This window comes from Polyergus mexicanus, unplaced genomic scaffold (assembly GCF_030449975.1).
Source record: "Polyergus mexicanus isolate NDT 795.1 unplaced genomic scaffold, iyPolMexi1.0 SCAF_12, whole genome shotgun sequence".
Taxonomy (NCBI): Eukaryota; Metazoa; Arthropoda; class Insecta; order Hymenoptera; family Formicidae; genus Polyergus; species Polyergus mexicanus.
In genome coordinates, this window is record NW_027223332.1 from 9,612,737 (window position 1) to 9,636,630 (window position 23,894).

General features: G+C 41.2%; 2 protein-coding genes across 9 annotated transcripts in view; one reads left to right on the forward strand and one right to left on the reverse strand.

Annotated features, from left to right (window-relative positions):
- Positions 1-7,869, forward strand: part of Bi (T-box transcription factor bifid) — an 84,087-nt gene extending 76,218 nt beyond the window's left edge. For 6 of the 7 annotated variants that reach the window (XM_070304779.1, XM_070304782.1, XM_070304783.1 and 3 more), the window contains one exon: positions 394-7,869. In XM_070304779.1, coding sequence (XP_070160880.1) covers positions 394-1,207 — 814 coding nt within the window. In that variant the 3' untranslated portion in view covers positions 1,208-7,869. The remainder of the gene's footprint in view (positions 1-393) is intronic. The other variant, XM_070304780.1, reaches the window with a different exon arrangement.
- The window catches only part of LOC138938443 (uncharacterized), a 355,984-nt gene that overhangs the window by 210,721 nt on the left and 121,369 nt on the right, over positions 1-23,894 (reverse strand). The gene's annotated exons all lie outside the window — the stretch shown is intronic.

Here is a 23,894-nt window from a genome sequence, read left to right on the forward strand (position 1 = left end):
ATTGTCAACTTAGGAATATCGATAAATCATATCGAAATAGGCGAAACCCATTTTACCCGATAGCTCTCTACGCTGTAATATTTTTTAACGATTGGTAATTTTTACTAACCACGCCTTTCCATAAATCAATAGTCAATCTATATAAAAATATGAAGACGAGTCATTGCCTTATTTCTTTATAATTGCGCGTCACGGCGATAACGAATCTCTGTATCTTAGCTCATAATTTACTTTTCGCGAGATAAAATCAACGCGGTATAATTTCATTAATTTTTTGAATAATATGAAATAAAATTTTAGCTTAATTTTATATACGATAGAAAATTAATCTAAAGAGCAAATTAAGAATTTCGCGAACATAGCAAGATTGCTAACTCCGCGTCGTTGTTGCAGAAGGCAGGCGCTACTGACAGTATCGGGCGGCGGTTCCCGTTTGACAGCTGGCGGACCAACGTCGCCGGACAAGAGACGCTCATCAAACTCCGCCACCGATCTCATGGATGACGAGGACAAGCTGCTAGATGTGGTCGGCCCTGACACGCCACATCCGGCCCATCATCATCGGGAACGGGAGCACTCCCGCGAAAGGGACGATCGGACGAGCGAGCGGGGTGAGGGAAGCGAGTCGTCCGGGTCTGAGAGCGGCGGCGGGCCAGGCCCGACCGGATCCGAGGGCCCACGGCCGGATGTCTCCGTCGGTCCGCCACTTCACCCGCCGCTGCTGCCGTATCTGTATCCGCCGGTTCCCGGACTTTATCCTGGTCCCGGTCCCCTGATACCACCCACGCCCCTGGGTCTGCACGGCGGTGTTACACCCGGCATGCTGTTTAACGCTCAACTAGCCCTGGCGGCCTCCCAACATCCAGCGCTCTTCGCGCACTATCCGCATCCTCTGGCGAGTCCCTTGCACCAGCTGAAGGGTCACAGATTCGCCCCCTATACTCTCCCGGCTCCTTCTCATGGCTCCGCCTTTGAAACCGTGACGCCCGGCAGCAGGACCTTGAGCCCGAGATCGCCACCGCCGAGGCCGACAACCGATTCGCCGACGCCCACCAGTGGCAGCGCTCTGACCTCGACGACGTCCAGCTCCGCCGGCGAGCTCAAGTCCATCGAGAACATGGTGAACGGGCTTCAAGAAAAGAGACGGAGAAGTCCCAGTTTGACGCCCGGGCATCGGGGCGACGACACCGGTGGAGGGAGTCCGTGACAGGAGAACGAACCTGTGAGCAGTACGAAGGACGACGATCCCGACGAGGACTGCGCCGACGAGTCTGGCGGCGACCAAGAAGACCTCTCCGCCGACGAGAGGGAACCGGACTCCACGTCGGAGCCGTCGTAGCGGTAGGAACGTCGGCTGGTCGGTACTCGGCTCTCACTATCATTCCCTCCTTGTCCTATTTGCGAATCTTGGTTACGCTCGATCGTCCGCCAGGATTTTCGCTGGACGTGCCGGAGGGGAGCGAGGATGGCCGGACTCTCATACTATAAAGTGCAATTTTATTTCCGGAGTAGCGCCGCGCTCGAGAAGTCGTGCTCGCGAGCGAAAATGGCACTCTTCGTGCTTTCGGGACAGGACAAGGAGTCCTTCGCGTGTTTCCTGTATCTGTAAATAGACTTTTGTGCGCGATCCGCACGCGTTAGGGGTATATCTCTGTTGGAAGACCGCGTGGCGGGGTACGGTAGACTCTCGACCGACGTTGCGCCTATTACGCGTTAATGTAAATTTAAACGAGACGCAAGGGTGAATGCGATAGGAGGAAAATTAATGCGAGAGAGAAAGAGAGAGTCTACGAACGCGTACCTGTATCTCGTGTGAGTCTACGTTCTACCTGTGTCCGTTAGGTCTTAAGGGAAAAGGATAGAGAACGATATTGCAATATAAGAGCACCTCCTATTATTTGCAGTCCCTGTACATATGTACCCTAGTGATATATTATATATTCTATATTATATTACACACATATATATATATATATATATATATATATATATATATATATATAAATATTATATATATAAATATAAATAACATACACTCTCTCTGTACTAATTATTATATAAATATATTATATTATAACGATATTAGGAGACCCGTAAATGCATAAACGTACGCTGCCCGATTTACGTCTCGAAAACATAAAAAAAGAAGCGCAAAGAATCCCAGAATTCGAAGAATCTCGGGGCCAAATCTGTGAAAAGAGAAGCGTAGTGTGGCGTAAAAACCGCGGATCGATTCAGTGCGACTTCCAAATCCTCTCGATTTTTCGAAATTCCAAAAATCATCATCGCGCGAAAATTCGCGTCTAAGAATACGTAAGAGGTAAAGTCGTCGATTGAAACGACGCGGTGGCGAGCGGCTTTTTCATTAGTTTATTCAAACGACAATTATTTCTGACGAGTCGTGCTTTTTTGACAACTTACAAGGAGAAGGCTTCTCGTCACCTTGCGCGCGTTCTCGGTGGTCTTCCTCGGGATTTTACGAATAATCTCTGTCGATCTTTTACCGGTAGCTTGGAGTAGGTCGGGCTTGTGATCGTCGCCTACAATGTCTTTCTCTCTATTTCAGTTATGAAAATTATTTCTCAAAAATGATATTTCTTTTATATTGCCGTCAAAAACACGCTGTGGGACTGTTTTTTTTTTATTTATTTTAAAGTTTTGTTTTCAGGATATAGGAAAAAATGAGATTTTATAGTAGTTGGTCATTTTTTCGATTTGACAAAAGGCCGGTATTACTTTGCGCCGATCAAAAGTCCGATCCGAAGTCTGCGATTTGTATAAATAATAGCGATCGGTGTAGATAATTATTAAATATCTAATATAGAACGTCGAGTAACTTGCAATCAACTCGCGCAGTTTTAGCAGAGAAAACGCTATTCACGAATGCTATCCGTACGTAACACTATAGCAATGGTTTAATGAGAAAAACCTGACATCCGGGATGGAAGATAACGGTGATTTAAAGCAAAATCGCGCGATGTCTACGGGAGCGCGGCGATTTTTTTAAAGAAACATCCACGAGACTGGGATTCCCGTGATGTGATACAAGAATGAGGAGACCGTTATCGTTTGCGACAACGCGAATGCAGCGCACGTCTGAAATGGCTGCAACGACAATCAAAAGATCGACTCGATTCTACTCGTTATGCATCCTCGCGTTAACGCCGATCATCCCGTTGTGCAATCGATGATTGGCTTCCTCATTCGTATTCTAAAATCACTCTGTCATAATTCGACTAATCGCTATCACGTCGTGTTTTCGATCCTGCAATAGTGTCGAGTATCGTAAAATGGGAAAGACGAATGGATCTTTTAAGTCGAGCTTTCGTTTCAGCGTATTTATTGCCATTATGCAGTAACAGCGAAAGGTAAGTCAACAGCGATTAAATCAAGTAGATCAATCGCTTGATGTGTTTTCAATATAACTCTTAAGTTGTGTGATATATTGATATATAAAAATAATACATAGAAATATAAACTGATATTTACCAAACTGTAATATTTCAAAATTCTTTTATCCCTAAAGCATCTATTAACTTTAAATGATGAATTAATATGGTTGCACATGATCTATGCACAAACATGAATAGAATATAACGTATTGATTAGATACCTCTGACATGTGAGTACGTTAATTAAAACGAGAGATACGTATCATATGTCGACTTTTGCAAGTTTTGTTCAGTTTTGTTTCATTTTACGATACCCGATTAAGGACAAGTTTCATCGCTGTAACACATGCTTGTAAATCCAAATCTGTTATGGGGAAACGAAATGTTCTGAAAGCAATAATCGAACAGAGCCGTGAATGCAACTATCGTAAGTGAAATTGATAATCGGTTTGGTTATTTAAATGGAATACCGCGGTCGTCAAAATTTTCATGAGCAAATATCGGCAAGCATTTTAGCCTAGAGGAAGAATCCGAAGGAAGATTTTCGAGCGATTCATAATTAACGGTTTGGAAATTAGAATTTGAAGAGTCGAGACAGTAGGGCCCGCGATTGATCATGTATTAAATAGGAATTTGAAATCTATTCGGATGGTAAAAAATGACGAAACAAATATTTTCCATAAATCTTCGTAACTTTCGCCATCATTTATTACTGGTTTATGTGCAGAATCCTCTCTTGATTTGCTATTGCGTATATCGAATTTTTAATGAACTTTGTTCAAGCATGTCTGAGGCAAATGTTGTACATACTTATACTATTTCAACCTACTTATATTCAGCGCTAAATATGATTTCTTCGATTTTTTAAATACAAATTTTACTTATACAAAAATGAAATACACAGTCAATGAGATGTGAATTGAGTGAGATGAGAATTGTCACATTTAGCGCTAAATATACCAAGCGACAACGAGTTTCAATGTTCCGATAAGCAGAAATAAAAAGAAAATAATCGATATATACAGGTACACAATTGAACAGGCAAGTGGATGAAGAAGGCTTGTCACATTCTTACGCATGCTAAGTTATTTGTATGGATGAATGTTACTCCCTATTGTATCATACGTAATTAATATGTAAAGTGTATTATCGATTTAGTGCTGTGATGGTTCTTAGTGAAGATAGCCTATGGATGAAGAATCCATTGTACAATATTGTCACATTAACGCGATCATATTGATTTAACGCTGAAGCCTGTACTCTCCAAGTGTTATTATTATATCGAAACATTTCCTTCGTCCATCTGCTCCTTCAATTAACGATTCGATTATGTATTCGACAAGAAGTTCGTTGTCCATTGGAATTTTAAATTAACTGCTACAATCAAAGACTCTCGCCCGAATAAAAATCGCGTCTCAATTCCCTTTGGGAAACTTTGGCAATTTGCTCAACCCTCGCATATATTTTTCGTGGCTTTCTTCGGGTCGTGCGCTAGGAGCGATGCGAGCCTCATTGTCGACAAGAAAAAAATCCAGGAAAAGCAATAAAAAAATGAAAAAAAAAAAGAAACAAGAACTGGCGGCTCAGACGTAGTCGCGCGCATTAAAAGTTGATCTATCTTCCTAACACGAAAATCGTGATATTTCGTGGCTTGTATTGTATATTGTACACTCCTTAAATCTTTTGTTTCCCGTTCTAACATCATTCCCGACTCTGTCCCGTCATCGAAATCCATCCGAAAAATCCACGAGATTATAAGAATTATATATACATATATATATATATATATATTAATTCGAAAATACCACGACACTGTGCGCTCTCATTTTTCACAGTCCACTAATTTGCCGTACAAAATTGCAGAATGTAAAACTCCCGCATTCGCGAAGCGTGCGATGAAAATATATGATCTTCCTGGCATAAAAAATCCGATGGGCAATATCAGCGCTTGTGTGATTACCGATGAATAAATAAACTTAACGCACGACGAATTTACCGTTGCACAATTGTATTACGCAAATATCTGTGCGAAATATAATCGCAATATCATTTCTTAACACAAATGTCAGTTGAATGGATATGCCAAAACGTATGTTGTTGAAGATTAGTAATGCGTTTATTAATTTCCGTACGGTTTTCTCCCACATTCCATATTAAACGCGAGATGCGAGTTCTATCGGGTTAAACGCGTCGTAAATATTAATTTTTAATATTTCTTATACTTTCGTTAATAATCTTATATAACACTAATAATGGTAGGCAAGCTTTAAGCCGAGAAAAATAAATTTGCTCTATCGCTACGCGAAATCAATCGTTACGCTCACCAGAGTGAATGATAATGATTAGCATTGAACAGATATTGAACGCGGTTCGTTTATGAATACATGCAACCAAACGATTTTATAACGAAGAAACTCTTGATTCCGCCGCCTCTTTAACGCAAGAAACCGTTTCTTTTTTGCCAGAAGATATAAGCGTGCAAGAACGCGCAACGGTGGCGCAGGAATTTCAATCTTTCGACCGATCGGCCGAGCGATTGTAATAATTACGGTTTGCCAGTGTGAAGATGCAATGATGCGCTTTTTCTTGATCGCAAAATAAAGTAATGCAAGTGCGAGAAGCAGCGAACACATATTGGAATTCCTTAAGGAAGCACATATAAAACTTTTTTTAACAACATTTGATATTTGTACATAAAATAGATATACGTATATATAAAATGTTATATATACATATATTCTCACGTTTTAAACTAAAATATATATATGAATGCACACACACACACACACACACACATGTTATGTGTATGCTTATAAAAATTTGCAAAATTTTACATAATACTTTAATTTAAATATTCCTGTGATATTTCAGAAGAGAATTATATCACAGTCGCGACAACGTGTTGCATGGAACGAAAACATGGTATTCCAAGAACGATGCAAATTGATGAGAGATAGCGGAGTAATCGACAACATGCGTGCCTTTATTTTAAATGAAGGGTACCTTCGATGAATTCGCATTTCCGTCGTGCCGTGCAGTGCAGAGGTGAATTCTTCGATGATTACGTAGATAAAAAGCTAATGAATACGGCCTCGTTTGAAGCAAGCGGACTAACGATTTCTCGCACAGCGAGACAATTAGGGGTATTACATAGCTAATTAGACGATCGTGCATAAGTTTCGCCACGTCGTAACTCAAACTGTTGTCGCTTTCATGTCATTATACGTCATTCAACGTAATTTTCCGCAACAACTTATATTTGAATATCTGTAATATATTTTACACAGTAGCGTAATGTCGCGATTGTCAAATGGAAATAAAATGACACACGAGAGTGCCAGTAGCAGAATAAAACATGGAAAAAATGTCATTGTTCCTAGTTTGATTATTTTTATAAAATACACACAGTATTTGTGTGTGTGTGTGTGTGTGTGTGTGTGAAACTTTAACTTTGAAGTCTGTTATAGCTTTTGAATGCGGTTATATATATATATATATATATATATTTCTTCTTCAAATAGTTTTACGTAATATATAAATTCGATGAGAGGAAAAGTTTCTTATGCCAAGTGCTTTTGTATTCGTTGTCGTTAGAAACTGAGAAATCGCGGCCATCACGATTATCTCGGTAATTTGGAATGTTTGCGTTTTGCGGCAAATTTCGTGTCACGTAAGCGCGCTTTCGTGGATGAGTAAATTAATATAAAAAGAGCAAGATTGGGATGGAGAGAAAAAGGACAACCGCAACGAACGGCGTAGCGGTGACTTTACTTCACGACGAGGATCGAACGAGGCTTTCGTGTCGCAGTATGCTAAACTATACATAGCGAGGAGAGTCGTTCGGCAGCGAATCGACCGCGAATGCGAATGACTGTATTATAATAATAAGTTGATTCACGATGCTGAATATTGCGTTTTATAGAGTCATAACGCATGTCGCGATAGTAAAAGTCACGCACGATAATACGGATGAATTTATGTCGGAATTAGAGTCGGACAATTAATTTTCGCAGACAATTAAGGATCTCTTAATATCCTTTAATACTAGGACACTTTGTTATATCACGGAATAATTTTTATTAAATTATCTTATTCATTAATCCATTAAAATCAAAATTATACTCGTGAAGTTATTACATTTATGATTGATGTACGATATATTATACTATACATATGTGGCGGATAAAAAGGGATAGGGTTTAATGACCGATGAGAAAAGATGGAAGGAACACTATCGAACATCGCCTGATTTTGATAAAATTCTGCTTTCATCAGAATACTGTTGATGAGCTTTTAAGTAATCGACGTGATCATGAGAGCGATGCGTCTTATGCCGTATCAGGGCGATCAGATCTATACCTAACGTAATAAGACGGTTATTAACGTTTATCGTGATATTACCGGACGCGCGCATTAAATAATTTATATCTTCATAGCATGTATATATTTCCCGAAGATAGGATTCGATCAAACTCAATCATTTTGCTCGTATCGCGAAATTGATTGCTCTTTGTTTTCCAATAAAGATGCATTCGAATTTGCATAGTACCAATTTTCATAGCCGCGCTATCATTGTAGCGATAACAGATTGCATTGCTAGAATATAAATTCAAAGTTCTTTTTATCGTGTGTCTATGGATCGATCGGTACCAAGCATGTGGCTTGTTTCGTTAAAAAAGAGCTCGATTTAAAATCGTTTATAAATTATTCTCCATGGAAAGAAGATAGTCATCAAATTGTTTTGCCCAGGTTCTCGGGGCTTTATGTCGAGAGACTGCGGTACTTTGTCTAACTTCTCGTCTCGGTCCTTGTTTTTTTTTTTTTCCCCCCCCCATGAAAGCCATGCGGGAAATACTTTGAGAATTTTTACAAACGCGTAATTCTCAGTTGTCTCGGGTAAGCGTGTCAAAGAATTTCTCAGTCAAAGTCGAAATAAGTATTGCATCTTCTTTTTGAGATATACGTTCATTTCATTTAATATAAAATTGCTTAAAAGATGCAATAATCTTTTTCGCAGCTTGATCGAATATCATTTTTAAAGAGAAAAATAAAAATCGATAAATATTAGTTTAATTGGCAGATTATTTATCCAGACGATACAATCGCTGTATCATCTATAGTAACAGTAGCTGCTATCTACGTATTTTTATTCATTATATCTCGCGAACTTTTCTCTCTAAAAAGCATCAATTAGAGGCCAGATACGTCGTGTCTCGTGATATAGGCGAAGATGGAGGTACAGAAAAAGACCACGTGGACTCGATTTCCTCGAGACGAGGGAGATTAGGAAGCAATCGGAATGCAGGGTGGCCGGCTTTGATCGGCGAATGTACACGATCCGGCGTTGCCGGTCCAATCGCGAGTTCCGTGTGTTCTCGAGGGAATTAGAATCTTGGAAGTTTCCAAGAGAGCCGGCATCGCGCGGCCCACTTGGTGTGCCCGATGGCGACGAGAATTTAATTGACACCGGGAAGTGTCACCGCGCTAAACTATGCAAAGTGGTCGGCTTTCATTCTCTGAAGCCTTCGACGGGCTATTCTCAATTCCGCCGAGATACCCAAAGTATCAAAGATCGATGATAATCGATCGCGAGGATCGGTAGAATGCAGTAATGTATATATAACGACGGGCATAAAGAATTTGATTCAAGTTTCCAATGATATATCTTTTTTTCTATTCGACACATTGTTAATATTTAATAATCCAGAGAAACACGAGAATTATTGTCTATTATGTATTAGTTATTTAATAAAAACAAAATCATGTTATTATTTTTAGAACGATATATTTTATAATTCGCTCATATGAGTTTCACATAAATTTTTAATGATGCGTGCGTGTTATGCTAAATGAAATACTTAATTAAAATTTCAGATTTATTAAAACATTGTAACATACCTAATTTTAAAATATAAAAACATGAGAAATTGTAATAAAGTAAATTAAAATATATTAATAAAAACATATTTTAGACATTACTTGGATACAATTTTGCAGATGTTTTATCTAACAATAAGAGAGACACCAAATGTTTTTTTTTACGCGTCCACTAAAAAAATTGAAATTTTTTTTTCTCTCGAAGACCGAATGAAATTAAAATGAATTAAGAAATTTATGTGTCTTGACGAGGAATTTATTATTATTAATATTTTATTAAATTGAATTATAGAATCTTTTCTTTATGTTGATAGAAAACGACATAACACGAATTTAATTTCGATCGAGCCACAATCCGATTCAGCGATACTGACATTATTAGGCGTTATATGATTTAAAAAATATGAAACTTAATATATATAGTCTATATATTAAAATCAGATTAATATAAATTACAAAACAGATATTACAGCGAACATTTCGACAATCGGATAATCTAACGCTCATCTACACGTTAAACTTGGAAAATTGCATCAATATTGCTGATCTTACGATAGTCGATACTTAAGTTAAAATCAGCGTTTCTAAGATACTTGAGAGATTTTCACCGTCTTATCCTTGAAAGGCATTGTCTGCGTGGCTTTGAATGGCCGCGCTTAATTGACATTGGTAGGTGTGACGGCTCTAAGCTATGCAAAGTGACCGGGGTTCGTCGTCGGCTTCGGTCTCTGATGTCGGCCACGTGTGCACGGCTCTCGAGTCGAGTCGCCTTCGCTAGATACACGTCGGCACGGTTTGACGTCCGCGAAGACGATCGAAAATGATCATCGATCCGAGAAATTGAGGATTCGCCATTCGACCGGACCGAATGAACGATCTCCGTTCGGTAGAAACTCATATATTGGAACGTATTAATTATTGACGCTGTCGATATCACGTTTCTTCTACATCGGTCACCGCTCTATGGTATATGTCGTCTCCGCGCTAGCGGGAGGCCTCGAATTCCTCTCTCGTCTAATGCGCGAACCAGTTTATATGTTCTCCGAAGCTTCTTCTTTTCGTGAATGTTAGATTATGATTTTATCTCTATAGTACTTTTTTCATTATAAAAAAAATTATAAAAGAAAGAATTGTGTACGCACATCCACGCACCATTGATGCAAAGATCTTCTTCGCAATTTTTTAGATATCTTTTTATTGAAAAAAATTTCATCTCAAATTTTAGATTTATTTCAGTTACAGATCATGGAAACTGTTTCAAACATTCAGCTCGCGTCTTTAAGGCAGTCGTCATCTGTTTCGCGACTTTCTTCGCACGAGTAGCATTCGCGCGCAACTTTCACTCGGCCAGGCGCAAAATACTCCGAGAGTCCGATCCCGTAATACTCTCTTTTCCACTGTTTCTTCCTCCTCCTCCTCCTCCTTCATCTCTTCCTCCTTCGTCTTTTCCGTGCCCTGACGTGCCGCAGAGGGCGGATATGTATAGCTACGGCGAAGAGGTACACGACTAGAGGACGGCTCCTGGTCTCGGTGGATGGACACGGACAGGTCCGCATTGTATTCTGCGGCCAGTAAATCCTGCCGCTCGTAGTGTAAATGAGAGAGCCAAGAGGAAGAGAACGATGTGTCCCCCATGCCAGAAGGGGAGTTCGACTCGATCGCCATGGAGCAAAGGAGATCCGAGAGAACGACGAGCGAGCGAGCGAGCAAGTAAGAGGAAGAGGAAGATCAAGGGATAGGAGGGTTACATAAAGAGAAACAAAGACGGAGAGATTTATCTTCCACGGCAAATGTGCAGCAGCCCTTTGTCGTTGGCCGCGGTGAGAAGTTCGCATTTTTCGTAACTTTTTTCTTTTTCCTACCAGCGCGCACCCTTCCTCGCCCACATCTCCGCCGTCATTCCATGGATTTTTTCGCGTTCTTTCTGCATCTTAACACAGCGCGATCCCATCGTCAACGATGCTACTACGCTACCGGAATCGAGAACTTGGTGGATGGCACATTGTGGATCTGCTCTTTTTAATAGCTAGACAATTTGAATCGCAAGTTGTACGATTCTAATTGTAAATTGAAGAAAGTTCAGAACCATCGTCCAATCAAGAGGACAGATCAGCTCCCATGGATAACCTCCTTCCAACGATCTTGATTAGCACCTGGTCGTCGCGAATGGGGATCATTCGGTAACCCAAACTCCACGCGTACACACGTCAGGGAACTTTCGCGCGAATTCAGTGAACAGACCGCATACGCGAAGGTGTGTACCTGTGTGTCAAAGAAGGGGAAAAGGGGAGTGAGGGAGGCAAGGGTGTGTAGCGGCAGGAGGAGAAGTTTCTAGCGAGACACAACGTTTGTCGGCGCGTTTGTGAACGCCGATGCCGTCGCCATTGCCATCTTAAGGTACAGTCTTTTCAAGGCGTCCACGGTACGCTAAGGCCCAACGGCTTACAACGACTCTGGCGAACGCGTTAGGTTCGCCAGAACGCGAAACCGTGTCTCATTCTAATACGATCCAGCATCTGCGAGACGCGCGCATAATTAGTCTCTTATATCGCGAACTCCAGTTGGAGTCGACTTTTACACGAAGAGGAAGAACTCTCAGGCTAAATTATTACATTTTTATTCTTAAAACTTATATTGGATGTCTTACTAACTTATAGTAAGTAATATTTATAATCTAAAGTATAAATCTTTTGAATTTGTATAAAAATTATATATTGTAACGTGTAGGTTACGTAAAATTGTACAAAAATTGTTTATACGCAATGTGTATACCAATCGGGGAAGAGCAACGCTCTTTTCATTCTCAGTCGAATCGCGTGGGAGGACCTCTCGCCTGGATTTGCGATTAATTTGCCCTGATTTACAATCGGTGCTGCGAATAAAAATACTTTGGGCCTGTTGTCGGCCTTTTGAGAGGCATTCCGATTATGCCTCGGGTTCTTTCGAAGAACTTTTAAAGATGCTCTTTAATTACGTTTCGAGGTAAAATTAAATAAATTATTAATAACGGGACTAAGGATTCTGAATTATTAAAATTATTATTGGACTAAAAGAGATGGATAAAGATATCAATGGAAACTAATGATATATATGTACAAATGTGCATGTGTACTGTATATTATACAGTATAATATATATATGGTATATATATAAAACTTTTCAAAACTGAAAATCAAAAACTGCTCGATGCGTTGTGCAAAAAATTTATATTCCACTTTTTGCGAACCTAAGTAAGAGATCGATGTTAATGACGACGCTTTAAAGAGAACCACAGAAAATCAGCTTCTCGCTCAATTGTGTCGAATCATTTTCAGGGATTAAATCGATTGGACATTAAATGTGCGGCGTTTCATCCAAAATACCTGCCGTACTAATTAGTAGGATCTATAGTTGATCGTATTGACGCGCGCGAGATGAACGCGGAGACGAAGAGCACGATAAAAGGAGAAACGAGATAAAGAGGGAACCAGGCTGACATTCTCTCGTCAAACATGTCGACCGGCATGATATTTTACCACGACGCGTCGGGCCAGCCCGACGCTTCTACGACGCAGCGTCATACATAACGCTGTGGCCTCTCACAAAGGACTCGTGGTGAGATGGTAGCCTACAAGATCGGATAATATGGGTAGTTATTTGTCGGCGCCGATGTTGGTTTTTCGATTGCGTGTGTTGCCGCGTGCGTGTGAGACCCCCTGCAGCGACGGACCCGCCAGGCTCCTCTCACGGGCCCTGACTCTCTCTCTCTCTCTCTCTCTCTCTCTCTCTCTCTCTCTCTCGCTTCAGCATCTCTCCCTCATCTCTCCTGCGTCTCTCCTCGCTGGCCGCCACGAGACGGTATTTTTTATTTCGTCGTATTTCGCCATCGCGCTTGTTTTGCTTTCCCTCCCATTGTATCGGGATACTTCTCTCTCGTCACTTTCCATATTCAATCTCCTCTCGCATATCTCAAGGCCCGACACGGCGGTGTTACGGAAGGAGGAGAAGGATAATGTGAATATAGAGGCATATATATGGGAATTCTATGAACGTCAGTTTAGTCGTAAAATTTTTTAGAGTTAAATATTTAAAATCCTGAATATCGATCCTGTAATCTAAGAGTAAAATTGCGAGTGCTAATGTATTTTATTAAAATATATGGGTGATATTATAAACGGTGCTTTTTTTTTCAAACTTCTGGTTGCCGATCTCTTATTTCTATTAATTCCGATACGAGTAATCCACACCAGTGCGCTCACCGTCAAACGCATATAGCAAATTATATTTTAAAAAACAACCTAGATCATTCCCAGGAGGGATAAGTTTCCCCTTACCATTTACAGGGAGAAGAGTGAGAATATGGGATCTCTCGCGGCGAACGAACGAGAAGAGTTCCAGCAAGCCGATCGTAATCGGCGCGTACCGGTCAGCTGCGATTCCGCTAATTACAACCAGCTCGACTCGAATGCGGGCACGGAATATGAAAAGTATCTCTTCTCTCGTGGCATTAAAACGGCGACGCCGATCCGACCGTATACCGATCTCGCCCGATGGCCTCTTTTACGACGTAGATCAGCCGCGAGGCCGATAATCTCTGGACGGCGATATGATCCATAGCGGTCTGCTGGCCGCGTGCGCGTTAATATCCTCGTTGAATTTTTTTCCGGCCGATGCGAGACAAGGTAAAGCCACGATCGGGAAATAAATACGAGTTTATCCGTGCAATTCGCGAGCGAACCACGACGCGTCGTCAACTTGCAACGCGCGGCCGACTTAATTGGGACGTAATTGAAATTAGGGACTGTAAATCGTAATTACATCGATGGAAAAATGGACTTAATTAGTTTTATCGAATCGACCTTCCCGTATCATCGCCGCAGCTCGGCGGTCCCCGCGCTCTTTTAACGTCACGCGTGCGCGCTATTCTCGATACCTTAATTCCATATGGCGTATATCGGCTGGCACGTTCAACCACTCGATAGGGATGACACATTGTTGTAATACAGATGCAATAGAGATCTTTTTTTATAAATGTGTATATAATATATATATATATAATTATGCGCAACATATCTCAAAGTTATTACATGTCTTGTTACTGTTTGCATTAAAAAATATAATGATTATTTAAAGATTGTTAATTTACAACTACTTTAATAATTACGTAATTCTAGAATAGCTACTAATAATTTTCAAATTACTCGACGCTTCATTCGCGCAGATCGTTTCGATCGTAATTAGCAGAGTTACGATCTCGTCTGCTGTAGTTTTATTGTACAATATATTCTTTCTCTCGATTTCTTGCCGCCGATCACGACGATTTCTCGCGTTGATTTCTTCTATCGGATCGCAAGAGAGTCTCTACTCGCTACAATCCTCTCTCTTCTCTCCTCCCTTCTCGCACCTCTTCTTCTTTTTCTTTCTTTTCATCATCTAAATAGCAATAAACCGAGAAAGGCGAGAGCCGTTAAGCACAAAAATATACGGAGGGGGAGGTAGAATCCCGCCGCCACACACATGCCGCGCCGAGGCGTCCGTAACGTCTTTTAATCACGAAATGAGCCGGCTCTCTTCAAACGCCGAGGGGCCCCACGGTCCTCTTTGGCCGAATTAAGTAAATCAATAAATAACGAGGATACCTCGGCAACACCTGCGCCGCTCTCCTCGTCGGCACGATGTAACAGGATTTACGGCGCTCTGCGCAAGGCGCCGCGTCGTGGATAATTCCTCTCTCCTCGCTTCATTCCTCTCTCGCTTCTTATTTCTCCATCGGGACAAGCGCCAAAAAATTTGCCGAGACTTTCTCCAAGCGGAAGACAGGAAACAGGTATCCACTCGGCGAGATGTCGTTTTTGCGCCACGAGCTATATAACCGCGGTGTCGCGTCCGCGAGCGCGATGGGTATGTTAACGAAGATGTAGTTTTGCAAATTGGACGATAAAAATACTATCGCGTATTATCCCGCGAAATTATACTCTTCGAATATAAAATTTTTTGTGAATATTATTTACATAAAATTGAATGATATATTTAATTTTATATTTGGATAGATTTCCATCCACCTCGATAGTTTTGTACTTGGAATGTTTTACGAATGTGGACGAAATGGGGAGAGAAAACTAATTATAATTCAATATGGCGCGATTAAATTTTATTATAACTAGTAACTATTATAATAGTACCTGCATGTACACGCACAGCAGAGTCATTTCCATTTGTGCGGGTTAATACGAATAATAATGCTCTTCAAAAATTCCATACCATGCCGGGGTTGTCGCGCGGGGATATCTTTCCTTTCATATTTTCTCGATATCAATTTCTTTCTATTCCTTTCGCCAAATAATTTTGTGGATACACATACATACGTATATAGGATACAAACGCAATGGGAATAACAAAGTTTAAACTCTTGAGTAACGATGAGCCTTTCAATATTCAAGTTCTGAGCTATAATATATGATAACTTATGCTAGCCCCTTTCACGTTGGTCGATATATTTTTGCAGCGTGCTTATATCCTTATGCAGATTTACGCAAAGGCCCTAACTCGCGGCGGCGATGACGACGACGACGACGACGACGACGACGGCGACGACGACGACGGCGACGACGACAACAACGATAGTAAGGCAGCACCATTTCGCAAATTGAAATGGTACCGGGTGCGCCTTTTTTTCTTGACGTTTGACCGTATTACGCGGAGCGTTTATCCGCGTGTACGGAGCCCCTTCGACAAAAAGAGGAACTGGCGCGTACAAACGGCAAGGAAATATTGCTCGGTGTCGGCGCGCGAAAATTTATCGCTCTGGTCGGCGACGCGAAGCGGTCGACAAGGGCGAGTCGGCGAAACCGAGAAAGCCGCGATGTAGAAGGAAGAGGAGGGAAAGTATAGGAGCGGAGACGATAGACGGAAAGAGAGCGGAGCCATCGCACAAATACTAGTCGAGATATAGAGACGCGTTAATAAGAGAGCGTGCGACAGAGTGCGTCGCGCGTTTCGGCTAATCGAAAATGTAAAATGGGACGACGAAATGTTCCACCGTGGTTGGAGCCGCGGATGAGAGAGCCGACGTTGCGTTAAATTATCGGGCAAATAGAAGGCGACGCGCGCCGGGAATGCTTTGCTCGCGTTCAGCCCGAGTAGAGGACGGTGTGTTTTAGTCGACCACGCGAGAGACACCACATGGTACCGATGCGAGATGATAGTTTGTTGAGAACAGTGGCAGCGCAATGGTGTCCAGGAAACGTACAGATTACCCTTTACGATGACGCGTTATTAACGGTTTAATTCGTGGAAATGCTTAAATCTTGATTCTCCGATGATCCGGCATCTTATCGTTGCCACAAGAGATATTTCAGTTAAAAGAAACTCCGTGCGTCGTGCAAAAGGTAAAATTGCTACGAGAATTTTTTTTTCTGTGTAAAATATATTGTATATTAAGCGCAAAAGTATCATCGCAATTATCTCCTTTTCTTGATAATTACAACAAGAGACTTCGGAGACGAGAATCCTGGCGACACGCATGAGCGCGGCGCGAGCTCTGAACAAGGTTGAAGTCGCGTGGGCCTAATAAGACCAGTCGTCCGCCGTGAGCCGTCATCAGTGGGCCCACGCCGATGAGAGGGCCCCGAACCCCACACGAAGGCGAAGCAGCATAATAAATTCACCGTCGGAGTAATTTTTGCCAAGCGCCGCGATCCGGACAACTTGTTCGCTGAATATGGCGGCATCGATTATCAACGCTACCCCGTGTCTCTTTTCTTTCCTTCTCTCCTATCGTTTGAATAATGGATCCTTTGTGCGGCCGATTATTATTATTCCCGCGAGCACTTTATTATCGGCAACGCGCGTGCGACCCATGGAAGCGGATCGATCTTTAGAAGGGCAATTAAGGAGCCGACTGAAAAAGGATGCTAACCGCGAAAGGCGGCATTGCTTTTTCAACGGAGCCGAGAGATGAGGTCATCTAACCGTCGTTAGCGAAATATATCGTCAATTGGCTTATAGCGATAGCAATATTTACTCGCGGCGAGTAATCGCGCCGAAAACGGATGTCCATACGTCCCATATAGAAAATAATGATCTTTCCCGTACTTTTTCCTTATTTTTGAATATTTCCATGAGAAAGTATCAATGTTTATAAATTTCTCGAGAAACGTTGAAGGAACTTTGCGCTTTATCTAGAAAATTAAATCGCAGCGCGAGACTCACAGCTTTGTCGTTTCAGTAGACTTATAGTCCGGTTCGACTCGTGTATACGTATGTAAAAGGAAATGATTTCGCATATATAAAGACACCCACGTGCGTTCTTTCCTCTCCGACGGCGTGTTCGCGCTATGGCCGTCGCGTCGTGCGAAAGATCTTATCGATCACTGACGGGATGCGTTACAAAATTATGCAAAGTACCGACATGTGCGATTAATATCTTTAAGAATCTCCCCGCTCGCGTACTTAGTTGGCATGTACGTATATATACATTAAAGTACGGTACGCGGGTATTTATTCAGGTAGTGCAAGCGCGCGCGCTATCTAAGATATCGGTTTCGCGCGACGCGCGCGAGCGCGATTAGCCTTTATCCTTTATTTCTGCCGAAGGATATGCGGGCGAGAAAGCCTTGAAAATGTGCCGAGGAGCTGTCCGATGGTCGCGCGACCATCTGCGTTATCGGACAGCTAACAGACATCCTCCTCGACACTCATTCGACCGACGATATGTGTTCTCTCTCCTTTCCTTATCATCGGCCGTATATATGCGTATAATGAAATCGCTTGTTAGCCTCGTCGCGTCTAAAGTGAGAAAAAACGATAAGCGCTGAGTTATGAACTCGAACGTTTTTAATTCAAACCCCTTCCGTCTTGTACAATAATTATGCGGTCGTGCGGCCGCGTGATGAATCGCGAATAAATTGAACGAAAGGAACGGCCGACGGACAATCAATAAATAAAGAAGCCGATTACGGATTTCGATAAATAAACAAATTTTTTAAACGAAATAAAGATACGCCAAGCTGAAAAAAAAATTTCCAAACATACACACACACACATACAAACATATACGTACGCAATATAAATAGAATTAAGATAAAATTATATGCTCATACTTGATCGTATTTAAAATTTTTCTACTATGATTAATCGAACCGAGTTAATAATCGCCAAGTTTTTTTTATAGAAAATGATGGCATTTTTCAAGGGACAATATACGGAACAGTCGTGACATGCTTGAATCTTGCCACGTGAGTGATAGCATGTCATTCACTTTGTCGAATATTTATTGAAATATTTCTAATTTTATCGCGAATATTCTATTCTGTATGTCTATTAAATTATATTATTAATAAACAGATCGATATATACATTATGGTTTTTTTCATATTTACAAACATTTTATCTCAGTAAAACCAATAATATGAAAAACTCTTAGAGTGCGTTCCTATATCTATAATCGAAGAGATACGTAAGAAACCGTAGAAATCCGAGCTACAACGACGAATACATTGTCTGTAAGCAATCGCATTTATTAGCGCGCGTGCTGCAAAGTATGTCATTACCAATGCGTCAGCCGATAATAGAAACGGAGATAAAGAGTTTTTGGAATATAATTAGAATCTTTGCACTTTGATGATACATAGTTATGCGCGTTAACCGCCGTGTGTAAAGATCGGTTATGGATAAGAGATGTCTACCGTACTGTTTTCTCGGTAAAAAGAGATACTAATCGATTGGTGATCTACAATGTTGTTTGCCGACACGAGGCTCCGCATCGCACTTGGACTCAATGGACATTTTATTCTCTCCTTATTGCTGTCGATCACGTATACATAATAAAGCGCTAACTTTAACGTTTCACGTGGAAGAAAAAAATCGATAAGCATTAAATTATCCGTCGTCGCACTATTGTATTTTAATGTGCTGATAATAATGTGCATCCCTTTTAAGATAGTCGCGTTAGAAACACCTTTGTTGCACCTTGCAAAGCTCTAATTGGAAATGTAGAAAACATTATACGATTCGAGCAAATCGTGTAAATCATAAAATGGCCAAAGTAAAAATTGCTAACTATTCATAAATTATAAATTTTATAAACGTAAAGTCATTACTTGTAAGTCGCACCAACTGCTCGCGTTGATTACTTATAAACTTGACATAGTCAGTCAAGTGTACGAAACTGATTAAGATGTCAATTAATTTATAGAAATGTCTCGAAACGTTGATCGGAAGAAAGAAATTTATTCAAATTCAGATATAGAAGATATACAATGTGACAATGATAAAGTCGAAAGATATTAACGGAGCATTTCTTTACGTCCATAATTTCTTGTGTGGTCCCGCGACGACGACTAAACGAGTCGATAAATCTCTTTCATCGATGATATATATACACACATTATTCGACTATACGAGTACGGATACGCATATATGTATATCTATATGTATACATATATTGTTGCTTTATATATTCAGGTACCAAGCCATAATTAGGGCGAGAAACAACAGGTGAGACAACTGACACAGCTGCTCCGCGCCTTCTCTCTATCCCAACGGCCTGGCATCAATATTGCCTCTAGCCCGATCGTATCTTTCAACAGGATCTCGTTTCGGGTAAATGCCGAAAAATTTCTACTCGCGAGCCGTAAAGTGCACGAGCTCGTGAGCAATGTGTGCACGATGTCATTAGATGTCGAGATGCCATTTCGAAAATTGTCCTTTTATCTGATATTAAATCAATTATGTGGGGCAATCTCACAACTGCCATATCTGAACGTTTGATTATATATTTAAAAACTCATGGACCATACAATTATGTATATCCACTTTACAATAAAGTACAAATTACACAGATTGGTTAATAACTTAATTTTAATCAAATGAGACAGATTTTTAAATCCAATAAAATATAAACATATATGAAGAATTCATGCGTGCAAACAAAAATCTATGATATGACTTTGATAGTTTTAGATATTACTGATTTCATCGGTTGGATGTTATCCGCGCCAACTTTATCGTCGATATTTCTCACCATCAAGAAATGGAAATATCCGCGCGCAAGTTCCCTTCATGCACGTAATCCAATTGTATTTCATTTCACGGTGAATTAATGATTTTGTTATATTTTGCACGAATCGCAGTTTCGCTCGTTAACGCGAGCGCGATTCCGCGCACATTTAATTGCGTCGAGTCGGAAAAAGAGCGCGTCGTTGAAAATACGCAATGCGAGTAGTTAAGAAACGGCGTTTCCGACCTTGCCATCGACGAACTGAGATAACGGAAGTTAACGAATTTCGACGCTGGCGATCGCGGTCTGCGAAATCGATCTACAATTAAAATGAATTGCGATAGTTCGAATCTCATCGCGCCACTATCGACGACACCTTGAGGTAGATCGTATATCTCTTCGAACCTGCCTTGCATAATTTAAAACATTTTCAATGCGATATAATTCTGAAAAAGATCAATTAATGTCGAAACGTTTGACATGAGCGCGAGTTATAAATTACATTGTACGATTCCTCCAAGTATCGTGTACCGTGATTAATAATTCAAATATGTCATAATTATGGATAAATCTAGAATTAAAAAAAAGTTAAAATATAATTTCTGCAAGTCTCGATTAATAATAATGATTGAACTTGTGATGCGAGTTTATGGGGAGACGAGTAAACATACGCAATAATGTTATTTGGAAGAGAAGATGACGCATGATCGCGAATGAAACATCCTACGGATAGTTGCCCGACCGGAAGCAAAAACGCGTGTAATCGTTAGCTCTTGCATAGCCTGGCTTGGTTGGTTCTGTCCGTGTATGCGAGAAAATGCACGCAGGCAAAAAAGGTCACAAGTAGTTTTGGCTCGATTGAAAATCCCATATACGAGTGAAATTTTTTTTTTCTAGAACAAGAGAGATTCTATACGTGCTGATATCATTGTTAATTCATTGTTAATTCGATGCGATAGCGGAAAGATCGATATTAATCTATATTAATGACTTGATGTATTATTCTCCAGACTTTGCTTTCTCTTATGTTTGGAATTTTGTAAAATAAAATTAGAAGATGAGAATGTTGTAGCGTCTATTGTTATTCTCATTATTCTCTTTCTTCTCGCTGATTTAATTTTTTCTATATGTGTGTCTGTAGAAGCATTAAAAATTATGAAATTGCTACAGAAAAAACGATTTATTATTTTCAGCGATATTTAGAGAAAAGCATCATTAGTCACATTGGATGATGCTGAGGCGCGATGTAAGAATCGCTTTGAAGAAGACGACGAATGGTATAAAGTTGTTCGTAATTCTTTTCCATATAATCCAGAAGCTGGGAGAAATCCGTTATGGCTGAGAGACTCTTGGTTGGCGTCAGTTACGTTGATTCGCGTCCCGCATGATCGAATCGACGATCTAAACTGCAGGGATCATCTGATTGCGAGCAGCCGAGTGAAAGATCCAATTCTTTCAATTAAGCTTTCGCACTTTTTGACGGCACGCTCGACGGCATTTAAAAGAGCGAAAGCGAGAAGGATATTGGAAGGAAAGAGAAGCGAGCCTCGGCGAAATCCGGCATTAAGGGCGTCGCCGGTCGATTGGATTAAGCCACGGCTCGCGTGACAATTGACTCACGTCATCAGCACGATCGCCGATCTCGATGGGAACGACATTGGTCCGTGAAATTTGCGCAAAAGACCTCGGCGTAAAAAAAGTTTCTCGACGGGACGTTTCTTTTATCGGGAGACGATGCAATTTCAATAAATTGATTGAAATTACAATAGTCCAAAGAAATTATATATAAAGTTAAATTTAAAATTATAAATAAATTTCTGTATTAAACTTAGAAATATACATTATTTTTTTTTTCTAATCGGATGGAATATTTTTAAAATAAATAATTTTTTTTTTTTTTTTTAGATAAAATAAAATAATATTTTATATATTATGTTTTATTTTGAAATAGATATTTTTCCAATGATTTTCTAAAAATATTACAATTATATCGACACCAGATTGCACGCGACGAAAAATCCTTTTTTCGTGGATCGTCCGAGAAGCGGAACGAACCCCTCGCCGGTGGTCACCTAAACATGACAAAACCAGCACTAATTTCACAAACGAATAAACGTGGCCCCACGATCACCCCGCTAAATCGTAGGGTGGGCAAAATGCACATTACTCGCCCTCGACAAGCTCGATGGAGAGAAGGCGAGGGAAGGAACGGAGGAAGTTTCGCGTGCTTCTGCTAGATGCTACAGACATACGGCGGAGTTGTTGCGGAAGGAGAGGGCGACCGAGACGGGATGGCTGAGACGCGATAACACATGGGGTGATACCGATACAACTCCGAGACGGAGATGAGTCAGCTGTGCTGCCGGTGCACCGAGGAGAGTCACCCTCCAACGATTCGCCCTAAATCGTCCGGAGACGCCTTACTATCATGCGATTCCGTTAACTAACCGGCTCGATCGATCAGAGCACGATCCTCGTGACGAATGTGACGACGTCAGCGAAACGATCGTCCGATCTTGATTGCCAAGGAAATCTTTCCAAGGCAATTGAAAACAGAATTTATATCACGTTATTTTTTTTATAGTAATTTATATCGACATCGATTTTTAATGTTATTAACAATTGTTGATATCTTTTTGGATGATAATGGATAAAAATTATTCTAGGAAATATACGTATATATATCACACGCGCTTCAAAATCTAATATATGTAAATGACACAAAATTAATTTTCAGTCGCATTCATCAGATCGGACGCGTCCCTTTCGCGATAATACCGATCGTCCAGTCGAATCGCATCTTGGTCGCGGCGTTGATCCCAAATTAATCGTGCCACTCCTTTCGACAGACTGGCGCTATAACGATCATAGGTAGGCGTCGTTCCGAGTGTCATCGGCTCTGGTATCATACGAGCGCATCTGCTCCCGGCCGTAGGCAGTCAGAAAAGACTATGAGAGAAACGCGCGCCTTTTCGATTTATTCCTCATACTCGCAGCTTAGTGTGGTCGGGTGTCGAAACAGCTCGACCAATTATCGAGAAACTGGAATCTCCGGCCACCCAAGGGCCACCCGAAGACACCCCCCCCCCCGCTCTCTTGACCGTTTTCTCCTCGTCTCCGTCTTCATGCTCGTCCGTGTCCGCATCCGCGTCGTCGTCGTCGTCGTCGTCGTCTTCATGGATCGAAGCCGGCAATCGGCGCTCGCAAACGAGCTCTCCTCCTCGTCGACTTGGAGTTAATTAAGGCCGATCTCCGTGCCGGCTAAGGACTCTTTGGCTTACGCCTCTTCCTCGCGTTTCATCTCTTTCTCTCTCTCACTCTCTCGTCCGACTTTCTCCTCTTTCATTTTATTCTTTTTCTTTTTCTTCTTTCGACAAACTTGCTCCCGCTCCGCGAATGTCCGCTCTCTTTGAGCATCGCCGCGCCGTAACGCGTTCGTAGCGCGTCGATCTCAGCTATTAAAACGCGCGCAGGAGAACAAACTTGGTGATATATTTTACGCGCGGCGTTCCCTGTCCTATCGCGCGCGCGTGCACGCGCGCGCGCACACACACACACACACACACACATATATATATATATATATATATAACCGGGCGGCAATTTAATGAGAGCGGTTTTGCTGAAACGAATAACGCGCGGGCTTG